The sequence below is a fragment of the Gracilinanus agilis genome, chromosome 3 (assembly GCF_016433145.1).
Source record: "Gracilinanus agilis isolate LMUSP501 chromosome 3, AgileGrace, whole genome shotgun sequence".
NCBI lineage: Eukaryota > Metazoa > Chordata > Mammalia > Didelphimorphia > Didelphidae > Gracilinanus > Gracilinanus agilis.
The window spans coordinates 182,327,963-182,343,802 of NC_058132.1; the positions used below are offsets into that span (position 1 = coordinate 182,327,963).

Sequence of the window (15,840 nt, forward strand, 5' to 3'; positions counted from 1 at the left end):
CAAAAGCACAGGCCAAGGCAAAGCCAAAAGCCCCTTAGTTGGAGCTTCAGGACTATTTATAGTCTCAGGCTCCAACTGCTTTTCTATGAACATTCTAAACTTCTAACTGCCAGGGCTGTTACAGTTGAATTTGCAAAAGCAAAAAGCTCCTGCTGCAACCCTGCATTACAATATGTTAAAGTGCTTTTCAAATCTTAAACCATCTTATAAATGTTAAATATTATTCATTATTATTATTTCTAGCTTCACACTATTTTAACAATTATAACTACCCAAAAATGGAATGGGCTTCCTTGGAAGGTGGCAGGCTCCCTGGATTAGAGGTATTTCAGCAATGGTGGGGTGGCTATTTAAAGGTATCTTGTAGATGGGATCACTTTCTAATTGTATTTTGACTTAGAAGTCTTCTCGGACCCCTTCCAAATATGAAATTTTGTGATTTGGTGAAATAATTAATTTCTGAACCAATAAAAGTAAATAATAGACAAAAAATCTTTATTGAATAACAAGTAATAACCTATTAAGTCACATTCTCTTGTCTATTGCACATGAGTATTTTCCACTGCATCAGCAGAAACAGTAAAAAAAATAATAAAGGAGAAATATGACCCAACTTGTCACAACACAATAAATTAATACACTTTAAAGGCATACATATCAAGTTTCTATTCTTCATTGGTCCTTGCACATTCATCAGAAAATGAACCATTTTCACTCTCAAAGGTTTTAGGGAAGAATTTATCCTTTCACTTTGTCAATGCTCCCATCTTATAATCCTCTCTCTCTCTCAACAGTTGAACCAACTGTTGCTTTTCAGAGTTCTGGTCACCATCTTAGCATTAGGATCAAATTGAAACTGGGATGATCCACTGAAGAAATAAAAGAACCCTGAAAGTAAAAGCAGGAGAAATAATCAGCTTTTATTCCCTAACAAACAAAGAAACAAAAAACTATGAGAATTTATATAACAAAATCAGACATTATTTTCTCAAAATTTAAACTGGAAATTTTCTCTCTTCTTTACTTCCCTTTCCCCCAATGTTCAAAGAGAATTTTTAAAAATCTTCTGATAACTTTTTTTGCTGAATTGAATTATTAAATGATAGGATCATAGGAACTAGAACTGGAAGAGATTTTAGAAATAGTCTAATCTACTGCTTTTCTTACTGGTACAAATAAAGAGACTAAAATCTAGAGATATTAAGTCTCTTGCTCAAGATCACATAATTGGTAAGCATCAGAACTGTAATTAAACACATATTTCCTGAATCCAAGTCCATCTTGGTCTTCCTCTTAAAAATGCTATGTAGGAGAAGGGAATAAGTATTTATTAAGTGCCTACTATGTAGCATGCACTATGCTAAGTGCTTTATAAATATTATATTTCATTTGATCCTCATTATAAACCTATAAGTAGGTACTACAAATATCCTCATTTTACAGATGAGGAAATTGAGGCAAACAGTTTCAGTGACTTGTCCAGAGTCACCACCCATCCAGTATGTGTCTGATATCAGTTTTGACTTCAAGTCTCCCTGATTCTAGAGTCACCACCTACCTACTCTTCCAGGTTCCTTTCTTAAAGAAATCATATATAATAAAGACTTTTTTTTGTATTTGTATACCCACAAAGGAATACAAGATATAACAAATCAACACATGAGTTAGTGAGAAAGCAATATACTTTTTATCTGAATTCAAAATGAAGCAAAAGATGTTACAATTACCAGCATAATTAAGATTACATTTCCCAATATTCTTGTTTCAAATAAAAAGATAATTGTCAAAACTGTTGTGGAGAGGTAAGGAGAAAAGTTGGAAAAGACCTAAGTTATTAACTAATTGCCTTAATTTTCCACCACATTTAAATTTGTAGAAAGTTTCAAAATCCATTGTTCTCTCTGGGCCAGAAAACATTGATTTAGTTAGAAAATACTTAAAGTCCTCCCCTTATAATAATTTGCATGCCCTCTTATTATTAAAATATATTTTATCTTACCAAAGGCCTCAAAAACAGCATCAACATTCTGGTCAACTCCTGGAAAGTCAGTTGCTATATTTCTGGGATAACCAGGCTCCATGGACTGCCTCTTTTCATCATACCTAATCAAAATAAAATAAACATAGCTTAGAATGTAAGGTCCTTGAAGGCAAGAAATGGTTCAGTTTTATTTTTATATCCCTTTCTAGAACATAGTAGATGCTTAATCAATATCTATTGAATGATTGATTTATCATCATATTGACGCTAAAGATATCCTTCTAGAGTAGGTCAGTGCTTTCTGCTGAATCTATTTGGATTGCCAGGTAAGAAGTCAAGCATTCAGAACTTTTCCCAGCTCTGTTTCCAGCAGTCTTTTATTGCATTCTTCAGTTTTAACCTTCCATAGATAGGCATTCAATTCTGGGGCCAGGCTCTTTTCTTTTAATATTCAATTCACAAATGACTAGGTTGACATTTTAGCCCTGCTACTTGTTTGGTGGATGATCCTGGCTAAATGCTTAACAGTCTTGAAAAGAAATGTCAAACGTTTTTAAATTTAATGATATCTTATTTGTCTTCAGCAACTTTCTTAGATTTGCAAGTTTATCCTTAAAAATAGTATTTAAATAATTTACTTAAGGTTTCCAAATAGAGATTTAAAGCAATTGTTGCATGTTGCCCACCAGTCTCTACCCACAAGTCCTAACAAATGCCATAAATCTCTCCATCTTCATTCAATCAGTCCCATCTAATGGAAACAAGGAGTTTCGGATGGGAGGAAAAATCCTTTGTAGGGATGTAGGGAGAAGAAAGCCAGGAGAACAGATTAGCAGGAATAAAAGTACAGTCCTGGACTATCATGACTACATAGCTCCTTCTAAGAAAAATGTGATGTCTACTGTCATGATGAAATTGACATTTCAAATACTGCCCCATTGAAAGATCTATGAGCCCCTCTTGGAAGGACTCAGCTCTCTACCTCTTCCTATCAATATCAGTTTGCCAGGTAAGGAGTGTGCCAATCAAAGAAGAGTTGTATCTCCTCTTGCCAGGAAATTTCTGGGGGTACCAAGTCAAATTTTACAAACTTAGATGCTGCCTAGGATTCTTCATGTGGGTGTAATCATTATACAGAGAAAAAGAGAAAAAATGCATTATTTTTTAGTGTCTGGTCACTGGCTAGCTGAGTTGTCAATCAAGAATTATTATACTCAATAGTAAATGTATGAATGGTATCAGCTTGGGCCAGAGACCTTGTACGTCAGACAAATTGTGGGATATGCTGGTGATGGAATATTATTGTGCTCATTGTGCTCAAAGGAATAACAAACTGGAGGAATTCCATGTGAACTAGAAAGACCTCCAGGAATTGATGCAGAGTGAAAGGAGCAGAACCAGGAGAACACTGTACACAGAGACTGACACACTGCGGTAAAAATCAAATGTAATAGACTTCTGTACTAGCAGCAATGCAATGATCTGAGACAATTCTGAGGGACTTATGAAAAAGAATGCTACCCACATTCAGAGGAAGAACTATGGCAGTAATAACACAGAAGAAAAACAACTGCCTGAACACATGGGTTGATGCAAACATGATTTGGGAAGTTAACTCTAAAGGACCACCCCAGTGCAATTATCAATAATATGGAAATAGGTCTTGATAGATGATACATGTAAAAACCAGTGGAAATGTGCATCAGCTACAAGGGTGGGGAAGTGGGGTGGTGGAAGGGAGAGTAAGAATCATGTAACCATGGAAAATTTTTCTAAAAATAAAATAAAATTTAAATTAAAAAAAAGAAAGAAAATTGCTGGTAGGCAATAGTAATTCCAAATCTGAGTCAAGAAAGTGCAAGTATTTGTCTAAAGAAAGTCTACTCAACTTACCATGTCCACATTCAGTGTGAATCATAGAATAGAGGCAACTGTCTACATTACAAAAAGGAAAGAAATCTGCTTATAATGACTGGTGGTATAGCTGGATAAAGTTTATGATTTGTCTCTGCTGTCCACTTAACACTTAACCTATGTAAGTCATAGGTCAAATTAGAGGAGTAGGTGCTTGGGAGGCGATGCTAGAAAGGTGAGGATAAGTACAGTAAATGCACCTTGAGCCAATTGTCTAATGCTTAGTAGGCCTGTTGTGATTTCTTTTAAGTGAACAGAACAATTATTTAGCCACTAGCTCCCCTTTCTTTTCCCAGATCCTTGCCTTTCTTTTTTTTTTTTGGTAAAAAAAGAATAATGATTTCTTCTCTTTCTCAAAGGCTGACAATGATAAATATGAATGTTTATGGGGTGGAGTTTTTTTTTTGTTTTGTTTTGCTTTTAAGAATTTTTGTTTTGCTTTTAAGAAAGAGCAGCACTGGGGGAATCTAGTTGGCTCAGTGAATTGAGAACCAGGCGCAGATATGGGAGGACCTGGGTTTAAATCTGACCTCAGACATTTCCTAGCTGTGTGACTCTGAGCAAGTCACTTAACTCCCATTGCCTAACCTTTAACAGTCTTCTGCCTTGGAACCAATACATAGTATTGATTTAAGATGGAAGGTAAGGGTTGAAAAAGAAAAAAAAAGAAAGATAAAGAGCTGCACTTTTGGAGAACATACTGTCTTTTCAATTAATCAAATTTTGAAAGATTATTTATTGAACATTGGCCATGTGATCAGCCCAGGGCCAGACACCTTCAGATATAGATGAATAAGACATGTCCCTTTTCCTCAAGAATATTATTCTTTAATTGTGGAGAGAAATACACACATAAAATATGAGTGGATAGTACAAAACAATAGAATTGGGTACTAGATATTTAATATATCGTAATTAAAAGGAGAGGGAGACCTTGATCTGAGAAGACATGGTGGGGACTCTGGAGGCAGACTTGAAGAAATGGCATAGTTTTGAAATGCAAAAAGAAAAAAGAGAAACTTTCAGGCAAGATACGGATAGTAACATATGTAATGTAATTAAATATGTAAGCCATATTTAATACAGGAGCCAGACAAGAACAGTGCATGATGGGAAGATAAGAATTTTTATAACTTCAAGGTTTTGTTATAAAGTAAAAAATTACATCTGTTTGGCTAGATCCCCGGCCTATATAAAAGTGATTCTCTTCTTTTTATGCCATCTATTCTGCATACAGTTTGATTTCTATATAATTGTTTGAATGTTGTCTCCCCTATAGAATTGTAAGCTCCTTGAAGGTAGAAACTGTCTTTTTTCTCTTTTTTTTTTGTATCCCTAGCACTTAGCACAGTGCCTGGTACATTGATTGGTTAGGTAACGGAAGATTCCTTAGAAAACCTTGGATTCCAATATGTCACTTTGAAAAATAATTTCAATAATTTAAGGATTTACAGTTTCACTGGTGAAGGGAGGTCTCATTCCATCAACAGCTCTTGTAGTCTTTCTACTACTACGTGGAAGTCAGACTACCTTTGAAAATGTCATGTGCAAAAAAATAAAACAAAACCAAAGATCATCACCCAGTGGCCAAAGTGGAGATGAACCTCTCTAATTTAGCTGCACTGGTACTTGGACAGACACAGTGGATGGGCTCATATTGGAAGCCTTTTCCTGTTCAATAAAATATGATGACATTTAGCTTAACTGGCACAACCTTTCAGAAACCTAGAATCCTCTCTGCACCATAATGGAGACCAGGGGAAAGATAATAGTGTCCTCCTTTAAATTTCATAGAAATGTTCTCAAATTAAGTCTTACCTCCAGTAAATGTCGTTCACAAAGAAATAGGTTTTGTGTTTTCTTTTGTCGAAAAAGGCTGCATCAATTTTCCTCACAGTTTGTGGAAAGCCCAGAGTGTGGATATCTTTTGGGTAACCTGGCTGGATGTCACTTCCTCTGACAGCCCAGAACTTGCTTTCTATTTTAAAAAATCAAAATGAGCTTTGAGTGAGAAAGGGGTCAAAGTTCTTCAATATATTTTTTTTTCCATTTTAGAAGTGCATTTTGGTAATGTAATATAATAGAGCAACAAAAATTGAATCAGGAGACCTACAGGTTAATTCTTGCTCTTCCCCTGAGTGCCTGGGTGACTTTAAGTCATTTTGGTCTCTCTGTGTCTCAGTTTCCTCTTTGGAAAATAGAGACAGTCATATTTATTCCTGTTCTGCTTCTCAACATTAATGAGATCATGTATATGAAAGTCTTAGAAACCTTGAGTATCATGGAACATTATGGACTTATAGTGACTAAAAGAAAATCCAAACCTTTGTATAAAATTCAAAAATGATACTTAATAATAATATTAACATTTATAGAATGTCTACTATGTGCACAATAGACAAAGTGTTGGGCCTAGAGGCAAGTAGGTCATCTTCCTGAGTTCAAATCTGTCCTCAGACATTAACAAGCTGTTTGACTCTGGGAAAATCAGTTAACCCTGTTTGCTTCAGTTTCCTCATCTGCAAAATGAACTGCAGGAGGAAATGATCAAACAATTCCAGTATCTTTGCCAAAAAATCTCCAAATGGGGTGACAAAGAGTTGGGCAGGAATGAAATGACCAAACAACAAAGTATTCCAGGCTCAGTGGTTAGTATTTTACAAACTGACCCTTGTCACCATCCTGGAAGACAGATTTTATTATTATCCCCATTTTATAGTTGAGGAAACTAAGGAAAATAGAAGTTAAATGACTTGCCCAAGATCACAGAGCTAGGCAGCAGTCCCTGAGGTCAGATTTGAACTCGGATCTTCCTGTCTCCAAGCCTAGAGCTTTTATTCACTGTACTTCAGCCCTCCTTTTTTAGATATTTTATTAAATAAACTTCTAATCAACTATGTCATATGCATAAGCAAAGAGGGCAATTTTGAGATTTAAAGCTGTAATGTTGGATTCTTTTTGAAAAGAGATCAACTTCAAGAGGCAATGTTCTAACAACAATAATGTTCTAGCAAGGATTATGTTTCCTTTTCATTCTGAAGAAAAAATGTATTTCATGGAAAGAAAGGCAAAAGGCATAGAGTCAGATTCAGGGAACCTAGAGTGAGTTAAGTCACTTAACCTCCTTAGTCTTCAGTTTTCTCTCCTGAAAAGTGGAGGACTCTGATTAAATATCCCTTCCATCCCTCAGTCCAGTGATTAGTGATCTCAGCATGTCATTTAGGTATTGGAACTGCTTTGTTATGTACACCAATGGATAAAACAGATTCAATAAAGTAAGGAATATCTAAGTCTTCTTAGGATCTCTCCCAATAAATAATAGAAATGAAAGTCCAAAAGTTACCTTTAAAAAAAAACACCATATCCTTGGTAGTGAGTTCATAGGCAGCATCAAAACCCGATGGAAGAGAAGGCCAAAAGGCAGAGAGCAAATGGAGTTGTGGCTCTATACTGTTGGTGGACTTCCGCCAAAAGTACCTGAAATCAGTTTTAAAAGCATTTCACAAATTCAGTGTCTGATCACTTATAAAGGAGTTTTAGTCACCTTCTCTGGTTGAGAGCAAGGTGGGGAGTGAGGATATGGGGAATGAGGGCTCTCTATTGGATGGGCAGAAGAACTTTCTTCTGAATCACATTTCTCACAGGTATTCTGTCTCCTTCCAACAACCTTCATGCCCTGGCCAGTCCTCACATTATCCTTGCTGCTCCTACCATAGCTCAGAAAAGTATTGACCAGTAAAGGCAATATCTCCTCTCGGGCATCCTCCTGACACACACAGGTTCTTGTACTCCAGGAGAAAATGTGGAGCAAAACAATAATGAGGAGTCTTCCTATTTAGCCTCTTTGTAACCTACTCCTAATCTACCTTAAGAATCTATAGGCTGCCCTCCATAGGGTTGTTGGGTTGTGCAAGCTTTGTGTCTGATCTGTGGAAGGTAAACATGGCTATATATTGATTTATTAACAGCGTGAGTTTTAAATGGCAGTGGCAGTGCATTCTTTTAGTCACACATACAAATGTCACTATATTCTGTAGGTGGTGCACCTAAAGCCAGGGAGACTCGTCTTCCTGAGTTAAAATCTTCCTCAAACACTGTGTGACCCTGGATAAGTCACTTAACCTTATTTGCCTGAGTTTCCTCATATGTAAAGTTAACTGAAGAAGAAAATGACAAACTACTCCAATATATTTGCCAAAAAAAAATCTCAGATGGTGTCACGAAGAGTTGGAGACAACTGAAAAACGACTGAACAGCAATACCTTTCTAGAGATGTCACTACCTTTCTATAGATTACTCAGAAAAAAATCAGTGCCTTTGAATGAGGCTCCACTGGTAAGATAGCTGGGCTATTCTTGAGGTCACAGGACATATGTTCAAACTCTGGCTGTGCTATTTAGGATCATGGGATTTAGAAGGTGAAGAATCCTTTAGAATCAGTTAATGCAGCTCTAACGAAGAAGAAAACTGAGGCCCAAACAGTTGAAGTGAATTACCTTAGGCTACAAAATAATCTTAGAAACCAAATCTAAACCCAGGTGTTCTGAATCTAAATATAAAACCCAATGTGCTTCCTACTATGACACACTATTCTTCAAGAATCTTTAAGTGGATAACAAATGACATTAAAAAAAAAACTTTTCTAAGACTTGCCTAAATCTCAGACTAGTAGTGGCAGAACCCTCACCCAGGTACTTCATAGAGGTTTGGAGGTGACCCTTCAAGTGTCACAAATCATAAAGTTCAAGAGACTGAGAGCCAGAAGCAAGCTTAAAGATCATCTAGTAAAATTTCTTCATTTTACAGATGAAGAAACAGAGACCAAAAAAAGTAAAGGGACTCTTCCAAAGTTACAGTGATACTAGCAGAGCTGACATCTGAACCTAGGTGTTCTGACTCTAAATCCATCCCTCTTCTACTAGAACAGAAGTATCAGGCTCACATGCATGTGGTAAGCAAATTAAAATGTAATTGAAAAATATGTAACAAAATACATAAAAACATAAATTAGAGTAGATAATGTTAATTTTTGATTTTCTAAATCAATATGCTACCCCTAGGCAGCTGTTTCTATTTGAGTTTGACATCACTGTAGACCACAGCTGGCTTGTGGTCTTCTAATTCTGGGGTTGAGGCTCTTTGTACCACACTAATGCCTCCTCGGACAGTGCTTCTGATGTTGACAATATGTGAAAAAAATTAATAAGTGGCATTTATGGTTTTCAAAAATGAAATATGAAATGGCAGAGCTGGAATCCGATATCCTCTGCCTCATAAAATGGTACTCTGTTGATTACACCTTCCTGCTTCACTTGACCACCCATGCCTTAATCTTGTCATCTATAAAATGCAGGATTTGGACAAAGTAGATCTCTAGGGTTCCTTCTACCTTTAAGTCCCATCAATCCTATGATTTGTGACACAGGAGGCTGCTGTCTTGAATCAATATCAATCACAATCAAGTCTGCAAACAAGATGTTCATTATTTCAAGAGATAAAGACTGTCTAGAGAATGTAGACTGAATCTGGACTTGCTGACAGCCTAGAGCAGGGGTCGGTAATGTATGGCTCTCAAGCCATATCTGGCTCTTTTGAGGGCCAGATATGGCTCTTTCTGCAGGAGCCATAAAGTCAATTTTTTTCAGGTGCTGTTACAGGAGCGCGCACTGTGAGCACTGTACAGCTCTCATGAAATTACATTTTAAAAATTGTGGCATTTATGGCTCTCACGGCCAAAAAGGTTGCCTAGAGGAAAATTTCTGGTATTGAATGCTTAGAAATTAGTGCTTGTATTTCAGTTTGTTTTTCTTTTTTTAGTTCAACCATTCTAAGAATTTAAGTAGGAGGAAAAAGTTTCATCTGATCTTACCTGTCTTTAAAGAACAACATTTCTCCCCGAAGAGTGCTCACCGCATCAAAGGATATGTTTGGGTCACAAGTTGCTGGGTCCCCTTCAGGCATCTCTTGTCCTGTAGATGTGGTGGGTGAAACTGGATCAGCAGGAGAGTCTGATGGATATCCTAGAGGGAAAATTTGAGAAATTAAAGGGAGTGAATGGGACTGCTAAAATGCAAAGACATTTGATACCTTCTTAAAGGATTATGCTTTGAATACATTTGCAGAGTGTGCTTGGCTTAAACACATTTCATCAGTTACACTTTTCCCAGGATTCCTCATCTCTGACTTAGAATACATACATTCCTTAAAGATTCAACTCATGAGCTCTCACCTCCTCTAGTGGTATTTGCTGGTTCCCACAGCTTGTAGAGCTTTCTCCTATAAGGCTACTTCCTGTCTCATATTTATGTTGTATATAGTGATTTACACATGTTGTCTTCCCCTTTAGAATATAAACTTCTTAAGGGCAGAGACTATTTTTCTTTGTATCCTCAACATTCAGCCTAATACCTAGTTTATAATACATGCTTAATAAATGCTTGTTGATAGATGGAAGACAGATAGATTAAGTGAAGAACCCCCTAGAAAGAATTGAACTAATTTTTGCACTCACCATAGAGAGACTGAATGCCATCAATATCATCCTGAGAAAGGTGGAACCTGGTGAGGTCTGTATTTGAGTTGTAGACTGGATACATCAGAGCAGTGGTATCGCTAGAATGTAAGAGACCCAGGGAATGGCCAAATTCATGAGCAGCAGTGAGGAATAAATTGATTCCTGGTGGAAAAATCATCAGTTTTCAGTGACTAAATAGCCTGTCTTTCAATTATCCAAACAGTAAACATTTATTTTATATCCCTGTCATCAAAATGAACAGAACTCTACCATGAGGTAAATATTTAACAAAAACTTGTTAAAAGAATCTCCCTAGAGGAAATTAGTCAATATGTCCAGACTTAAAGAAAATGTTTCTTATTCATTTAGAGAAGAGTAATGACCTTTGAAAGAGAAGGATTCGGTATGTTCTCCCGATGATACATGAGATTAGAGAAACATGTCTTTTCCTCTGGAAGCATTAGGGTGCACACTAAGCAAACCCTGCTCTAGAGAAGTGTGGAGAATGAGGAGAATCATGTATATAACATTTTAATGACACATGACATCTTATGAGCTAAAATTTAAGAAAATTAGTCACTATTTGTAGGGGACATGAGCCAACAACAATGTCGATGCCAATGAATCACAGCTTATTCATTCTACTTTGAGGTCTTTGGATGGCCACTCTTATATTTTCTGTTCTATCAGCAAATAATTTTAAATTCTGATATGTACAGGGCATTATGTTAGACTTTAGGAGGTTTGCCTACTTTACTTTTCAACATGGTTATCAAACATTTACTGAAAGGCAACATGTAGTAGTGGTTAAGGTATTGATCTTAAGGTCAAGAGGACCTGGCATCAACCCTTTCCTCTGAAAGTTATTAATTATGTGATTCTTCTCAAGTCATTTTGACTACCAATGTCTCTAAGACTTCTCTATTAAGTCATAGAAAATGAAATTAAAGGGAATTTCTAATACTAAGGAAATCATGATTCACGATTCTTTATTGAGTGCTATTGGGTTTGCAGACAGAGGACCAGATGCAGTACATCATTTTTTAAAAAGCAAATATTTGTAAAGTATCTATTAATCATTTCTCAAAAATAGTTGACTGTGGTGCAAACATCTTATTTAACCTTTCTTTGCCATCTAAGTAGTATAACCACAGCAGCATAGGGTAGTGGACCTTAGTGTCAAGAGAACTGGTTTCAAATCCTGGAATCAAATCCAGGAATATACTACTTATGTGACCCCAAACAAATGATCTTCTTAGTGTCCCAGATAATTCTCTAACATGTTTCCCAAAATAATAAATCAATAAATTATATATAAGAATTATAGTTTAAAAACAAAGCAATAATATATTACAAACAGGATGAATGATTTCTGTACTGGGTTCTTGAATGGGGTAAAATTTGATTACTGTTCAGCAGTTCTGTTCATTCTACTCTTGGCCAGAATAGAAGTTCCAATAGAGACCTGGTTGTCCCTTTGCCCTTCCTAGAGACAACTGACTCAATCTAGATGAAAAGTTTTTGTTTAGTGCCCACTTCAATGTCATTCTTTCAATAAAGTGCCCATTTTTGTTTTCATTCCTATCACCATGACTAATTCCACCATTAGTGAATATTTAGCATATATTTAGCATTTTAGACCTTAACAAGAATGTTCTGAGATGTATACAATAATATATAGAATATAAACACTGACATATGAAGGCCATATTTTGGAGTTGGAGTATTTTTAAAATATCATGAAAAAGTGGCTGAGCTTAGATACAGTAAAATCTCAATTATGCAAATCCCACTAACTGGAATTCTCATGAATTCCCTGCAACCAGAGATTCAATCAAAATAACAAGTTTCTGTCTATACCTTTAAGGTAAGCATGATTCAATTCACTTTGTTATGCCTTATATATCTACAAATATACTAAAAATTGCCACTGATAATTATAATCCTTCAAGGAGATGGATTCATATATTTAGGGCTGGAAAGCACCTTAGAGAACATCTAGTTGACTATGACCATTTTCCAGATGAAGAAACGGAGTCCCAGAGAGATTGAAAGACTTATCTGAAGTCACATAGGTAGTAAGAATCAAATCTTAGATTTAAAACCAGTTCTAGATCATGAATCAGCAGATAATGTTTTTATTATGCTTTCCACACTGTATCTACTGAGGCAGAAAAATGAATTGATGCATTTTAGAAAACTTTTCAACAATGATATAAACAAAAAGGATTTTCTAATCAACTTCTAAAAATTAAATGAACAAGGTCATCCCATTTCCATGGCATTCTAATTAATCATCATTTTATTTAAAATATTTTAAAATTTAATTAAAAATTAATTTAACCCACCTGTCGTATCTTCTGTCCATTTTTCATCATCGTCTAGGTGAACATCTCCATTAATATTAGGCCCAGGTGGATAGGCATGAGCCAAGACTTCCCCAGGTCCATCAAAGGGTAGAAAATCTCCATGATCTAAGAGAAAAAGAAAGATTTTGGGGAGCTGTTTTTAGGGGTTTGCATTCAGAAGCTTTGGGAAGAAAAAAATATATCATATTGGTTAGACCATGTAATTATTTGTCTTCTAACTAGCTCACTCAGTTCAGTCAAGTCTCCAAGATCCTCTAAAAATGAAATGCATGAATTCAAGATTCTTTTCTACTTGATTTTTTCTAACAGTAAGGCTATTTTCAAGATTGGTATGGGTTCATAGGATCATAGATTTAGAGCTAAAAAGGAACTTAAAGGTCATCTCTTCAGAACTTAGTTCACATGCCACTTCCAAGAAGAGGCATTTATAGATTGACCCAATTGTTAGTTTCAAACCCCAGTTTTATAAAGGACTTTCTGTTTTTATTAAATGTGTTTTGCATTTATTTATCTGTATACACTCCACTTGACAGTATGGAAACTCATTAAGGACATACTGCTATTTGACTTTGTTTCTCTAGAACCTACCACTATTGAAAGATCCATGGTAGGCACTAAGTAAATCCTCATTTAATTAATCTTAAAATCTTAGATTTATCACTGGAAAAGTTCTTAAGGACCATCTAGTCTGACGCCTACCCCTTTTCTAATAGACGAAGACACTGAGACTCAGCAAGGATAAATGACTTGCCCAGAGTCACACAGTAAGTATTAGAGATGGGGTTTGAACCCTGGTCCCTTTACTCCAGATCTAGCTGTGTGACTCTGGGCAAATTACTTAACCATGTTTACCTCAATTTCCTCATCTATAAAATGAGCTGGAAAAGGAAATGGCAAAACACTCCAGTATATTTGTCAAGATAACCCCAAATGGGATCATGAAGAATTGGATATAACTGAAAGATCTGAGCTGCAATGAGCTTTTCATCATACTATGCTTTCTATCAGTTATTTAATTGAATCAAGACTAACCCACTCATTTTATAGTAGAGGAGATTGAAACCTAGAGAATTTAAATGATTTGCTTCAGATCTTATATCTAATAAATGACAGATTCAAGAATTTAACACTGTGGTTCAAAACCCTGCTCTCTTTCTACTGTGGAAAGAGGTGGGAATTGGGGAAAAGGAGGAAGGAGAGGAGAGATAGATTCTTTTTTTTACCTTTGACAGAAAAAGAGATCATTATGTCAGCTTCTCCTTCCCAGAGCCTGGTGAATGTGAGGGGAGTAACATCACTCCAGACTTTCAGAGCTCTCTCTATGGCAGCATCCACATCAGGTTGTTTCATATCAGGTGTATAGTTTACAATCCTTTATTAAAGAATAAAGAAAATTAACTTAAAATCATTATTTTTCATATCAGAAGTAAATGGCAAAGTTGAGACTCCAAGAAACCTCTGCACCAAGCATTACCTGTATGTAACTTCATTGTTTCTCCATTTAGGCATGTAGGGAAAGAAACTGAAAGAGGAAACATCAGGAATTCCACATCTGGGCTTCTTCATCATCTCCATAGTATCATCATCCAATTTCCCAGTCACCTTCATGCCTAAGAACCTTTGCATTTCTTGGATTTTTGTAACGACGGGTCTACTGTCCCTCCTACGAACAAACTGCTTCCCATCTTTTTCAAGGTGATAGAAGTCTTCCAAGTACTTCTATTGGGATAAGAAACAATTATTTAGTCACTCCTAAGATTTTTACTTATTAATAGTAATACTAATAGGAAACAGTATGATGTAGTTGATAAAAAGTTAGTCCCGGAGACAGGAAAACTTGCATTCAAATTGTGCCTCTGACACATACTGGCTGCCTAAGTATGGATAAATCACAATTTCTCAGGGCAACTCTCTAAAATTATAAATTATAGATAAATTGTCAGTCTATCAATGAATAGAATTTTCACACTAGAAGTTCTTATACTAGTGAAGTCACAGATAAAGACAATAAAAAAGGTAACAAGAATAATGGTTTTTTGCTTTTTTTGATAGAAATTTATTTGATAGAAATAACATTATTCCATTGTTCATGTCTTTATCCATTTGGAGTCTTCATTTTTAGCTTTGCAAATAAAAATAAATTAGCTACATGCTTTCATTTTATTCTTTAATTAATCTTTCACCCTCATCATTATTTTTTACTTCTTAACTAACTTCTAAACTTCCAAGTAAAGGAGTTCATTACACAAAAAGTTTAGGTATATTATATATTTAAAGAAAAATAACGCTTTTTTGTTTAATTGTGTCAATTTTAGGTGAATTTATCTAGTCACTTTCCTTTATTTTCCACATCTCCTTACTACTGTAGATCTGGCCATGGAGATTGTCAAGATGAACCTCTATTTCTTTATAACTTTTGTCTTTGCCAGAAGAATTACCACCAAAAATTTTTCCAGAGTAACATTATCAGAAAGCATATTTTTACTCAACTAAGGTCTTTTAAGCTTGCCTAGAGACTGCCCATTGGTCTAATCATCTAAATTCATGCAAAAATAACAGGGAGGCAAAGATTATTTCTCTGTCTGCTTGCCTGCCTGTCCTAGAAAAACGAAGCCTGTCTTCCTACATTACCTGGATGCGATCCATACTCATCTTTCCAGCTGTGGCTGCTGGATCTAGTGGGTAGGCTGCAGAAAATGCCAAATGGAACAGGAGTACTAGAAGACTCTTCATTGTGATCTTCAATGATGGTCCTTTAGCAAAGCTCATCAGCTTCTACTGGCTGCCTTTCCTATATGCCTCAGGGGCTCCACTTTTATAATCCTCCCTAGTGTTTTGTTGACATGACCCACTGGCTTGAGTCACATCTGAGCAGGAGCCAGAAATCATGCCCCCAAAATAAATAAGGAATGGTGACACAGCTTTTTTCCTAATTCCTTTCAGCTTTCCAATTTTTGCAATGCTGAAACATGATTAAGATGCAGGAAATGCTTCCTGTGGGTTCATGAAGGAAAACGTCAATTTCTGTATCTGGACATAAAAATTAGATACTCTGAGGAGTG

General features: G+C 35.9%; 1 protein-coding gene across 1 annotated transcript; it reads right to left on the minus strand.

The window, feature by feature from the left end:
- Positions 1-787: 787 nt before the first annotated feature.
- Positions 788-15,511, minus strand: LOC123238995 (stromelysin-1-like). Its single transcript, XM_044666261.1, has 10 exons — positions 15,410-15,511; positions 14,253-14,497; positions 14,002-14,150; positions 12,758-12,883; positions 10,407-10,571; positions 9,765-9,915; positions 7,239-7,372; positions 5,714-5,873; positions 2,000-2,103; positions 788-888 (listed from the first exon to the last, which is right to left on the minus strand). Exons 1-10 carry the CDS (start codon positions 15,509-15,511, stop codon positions 788-790), a joined length of 1,437 nt encoding a protein of 478 aa, XP_044522196.1.
- Positions 15,512-15,840: the final 329 nt, after the last annotated feature.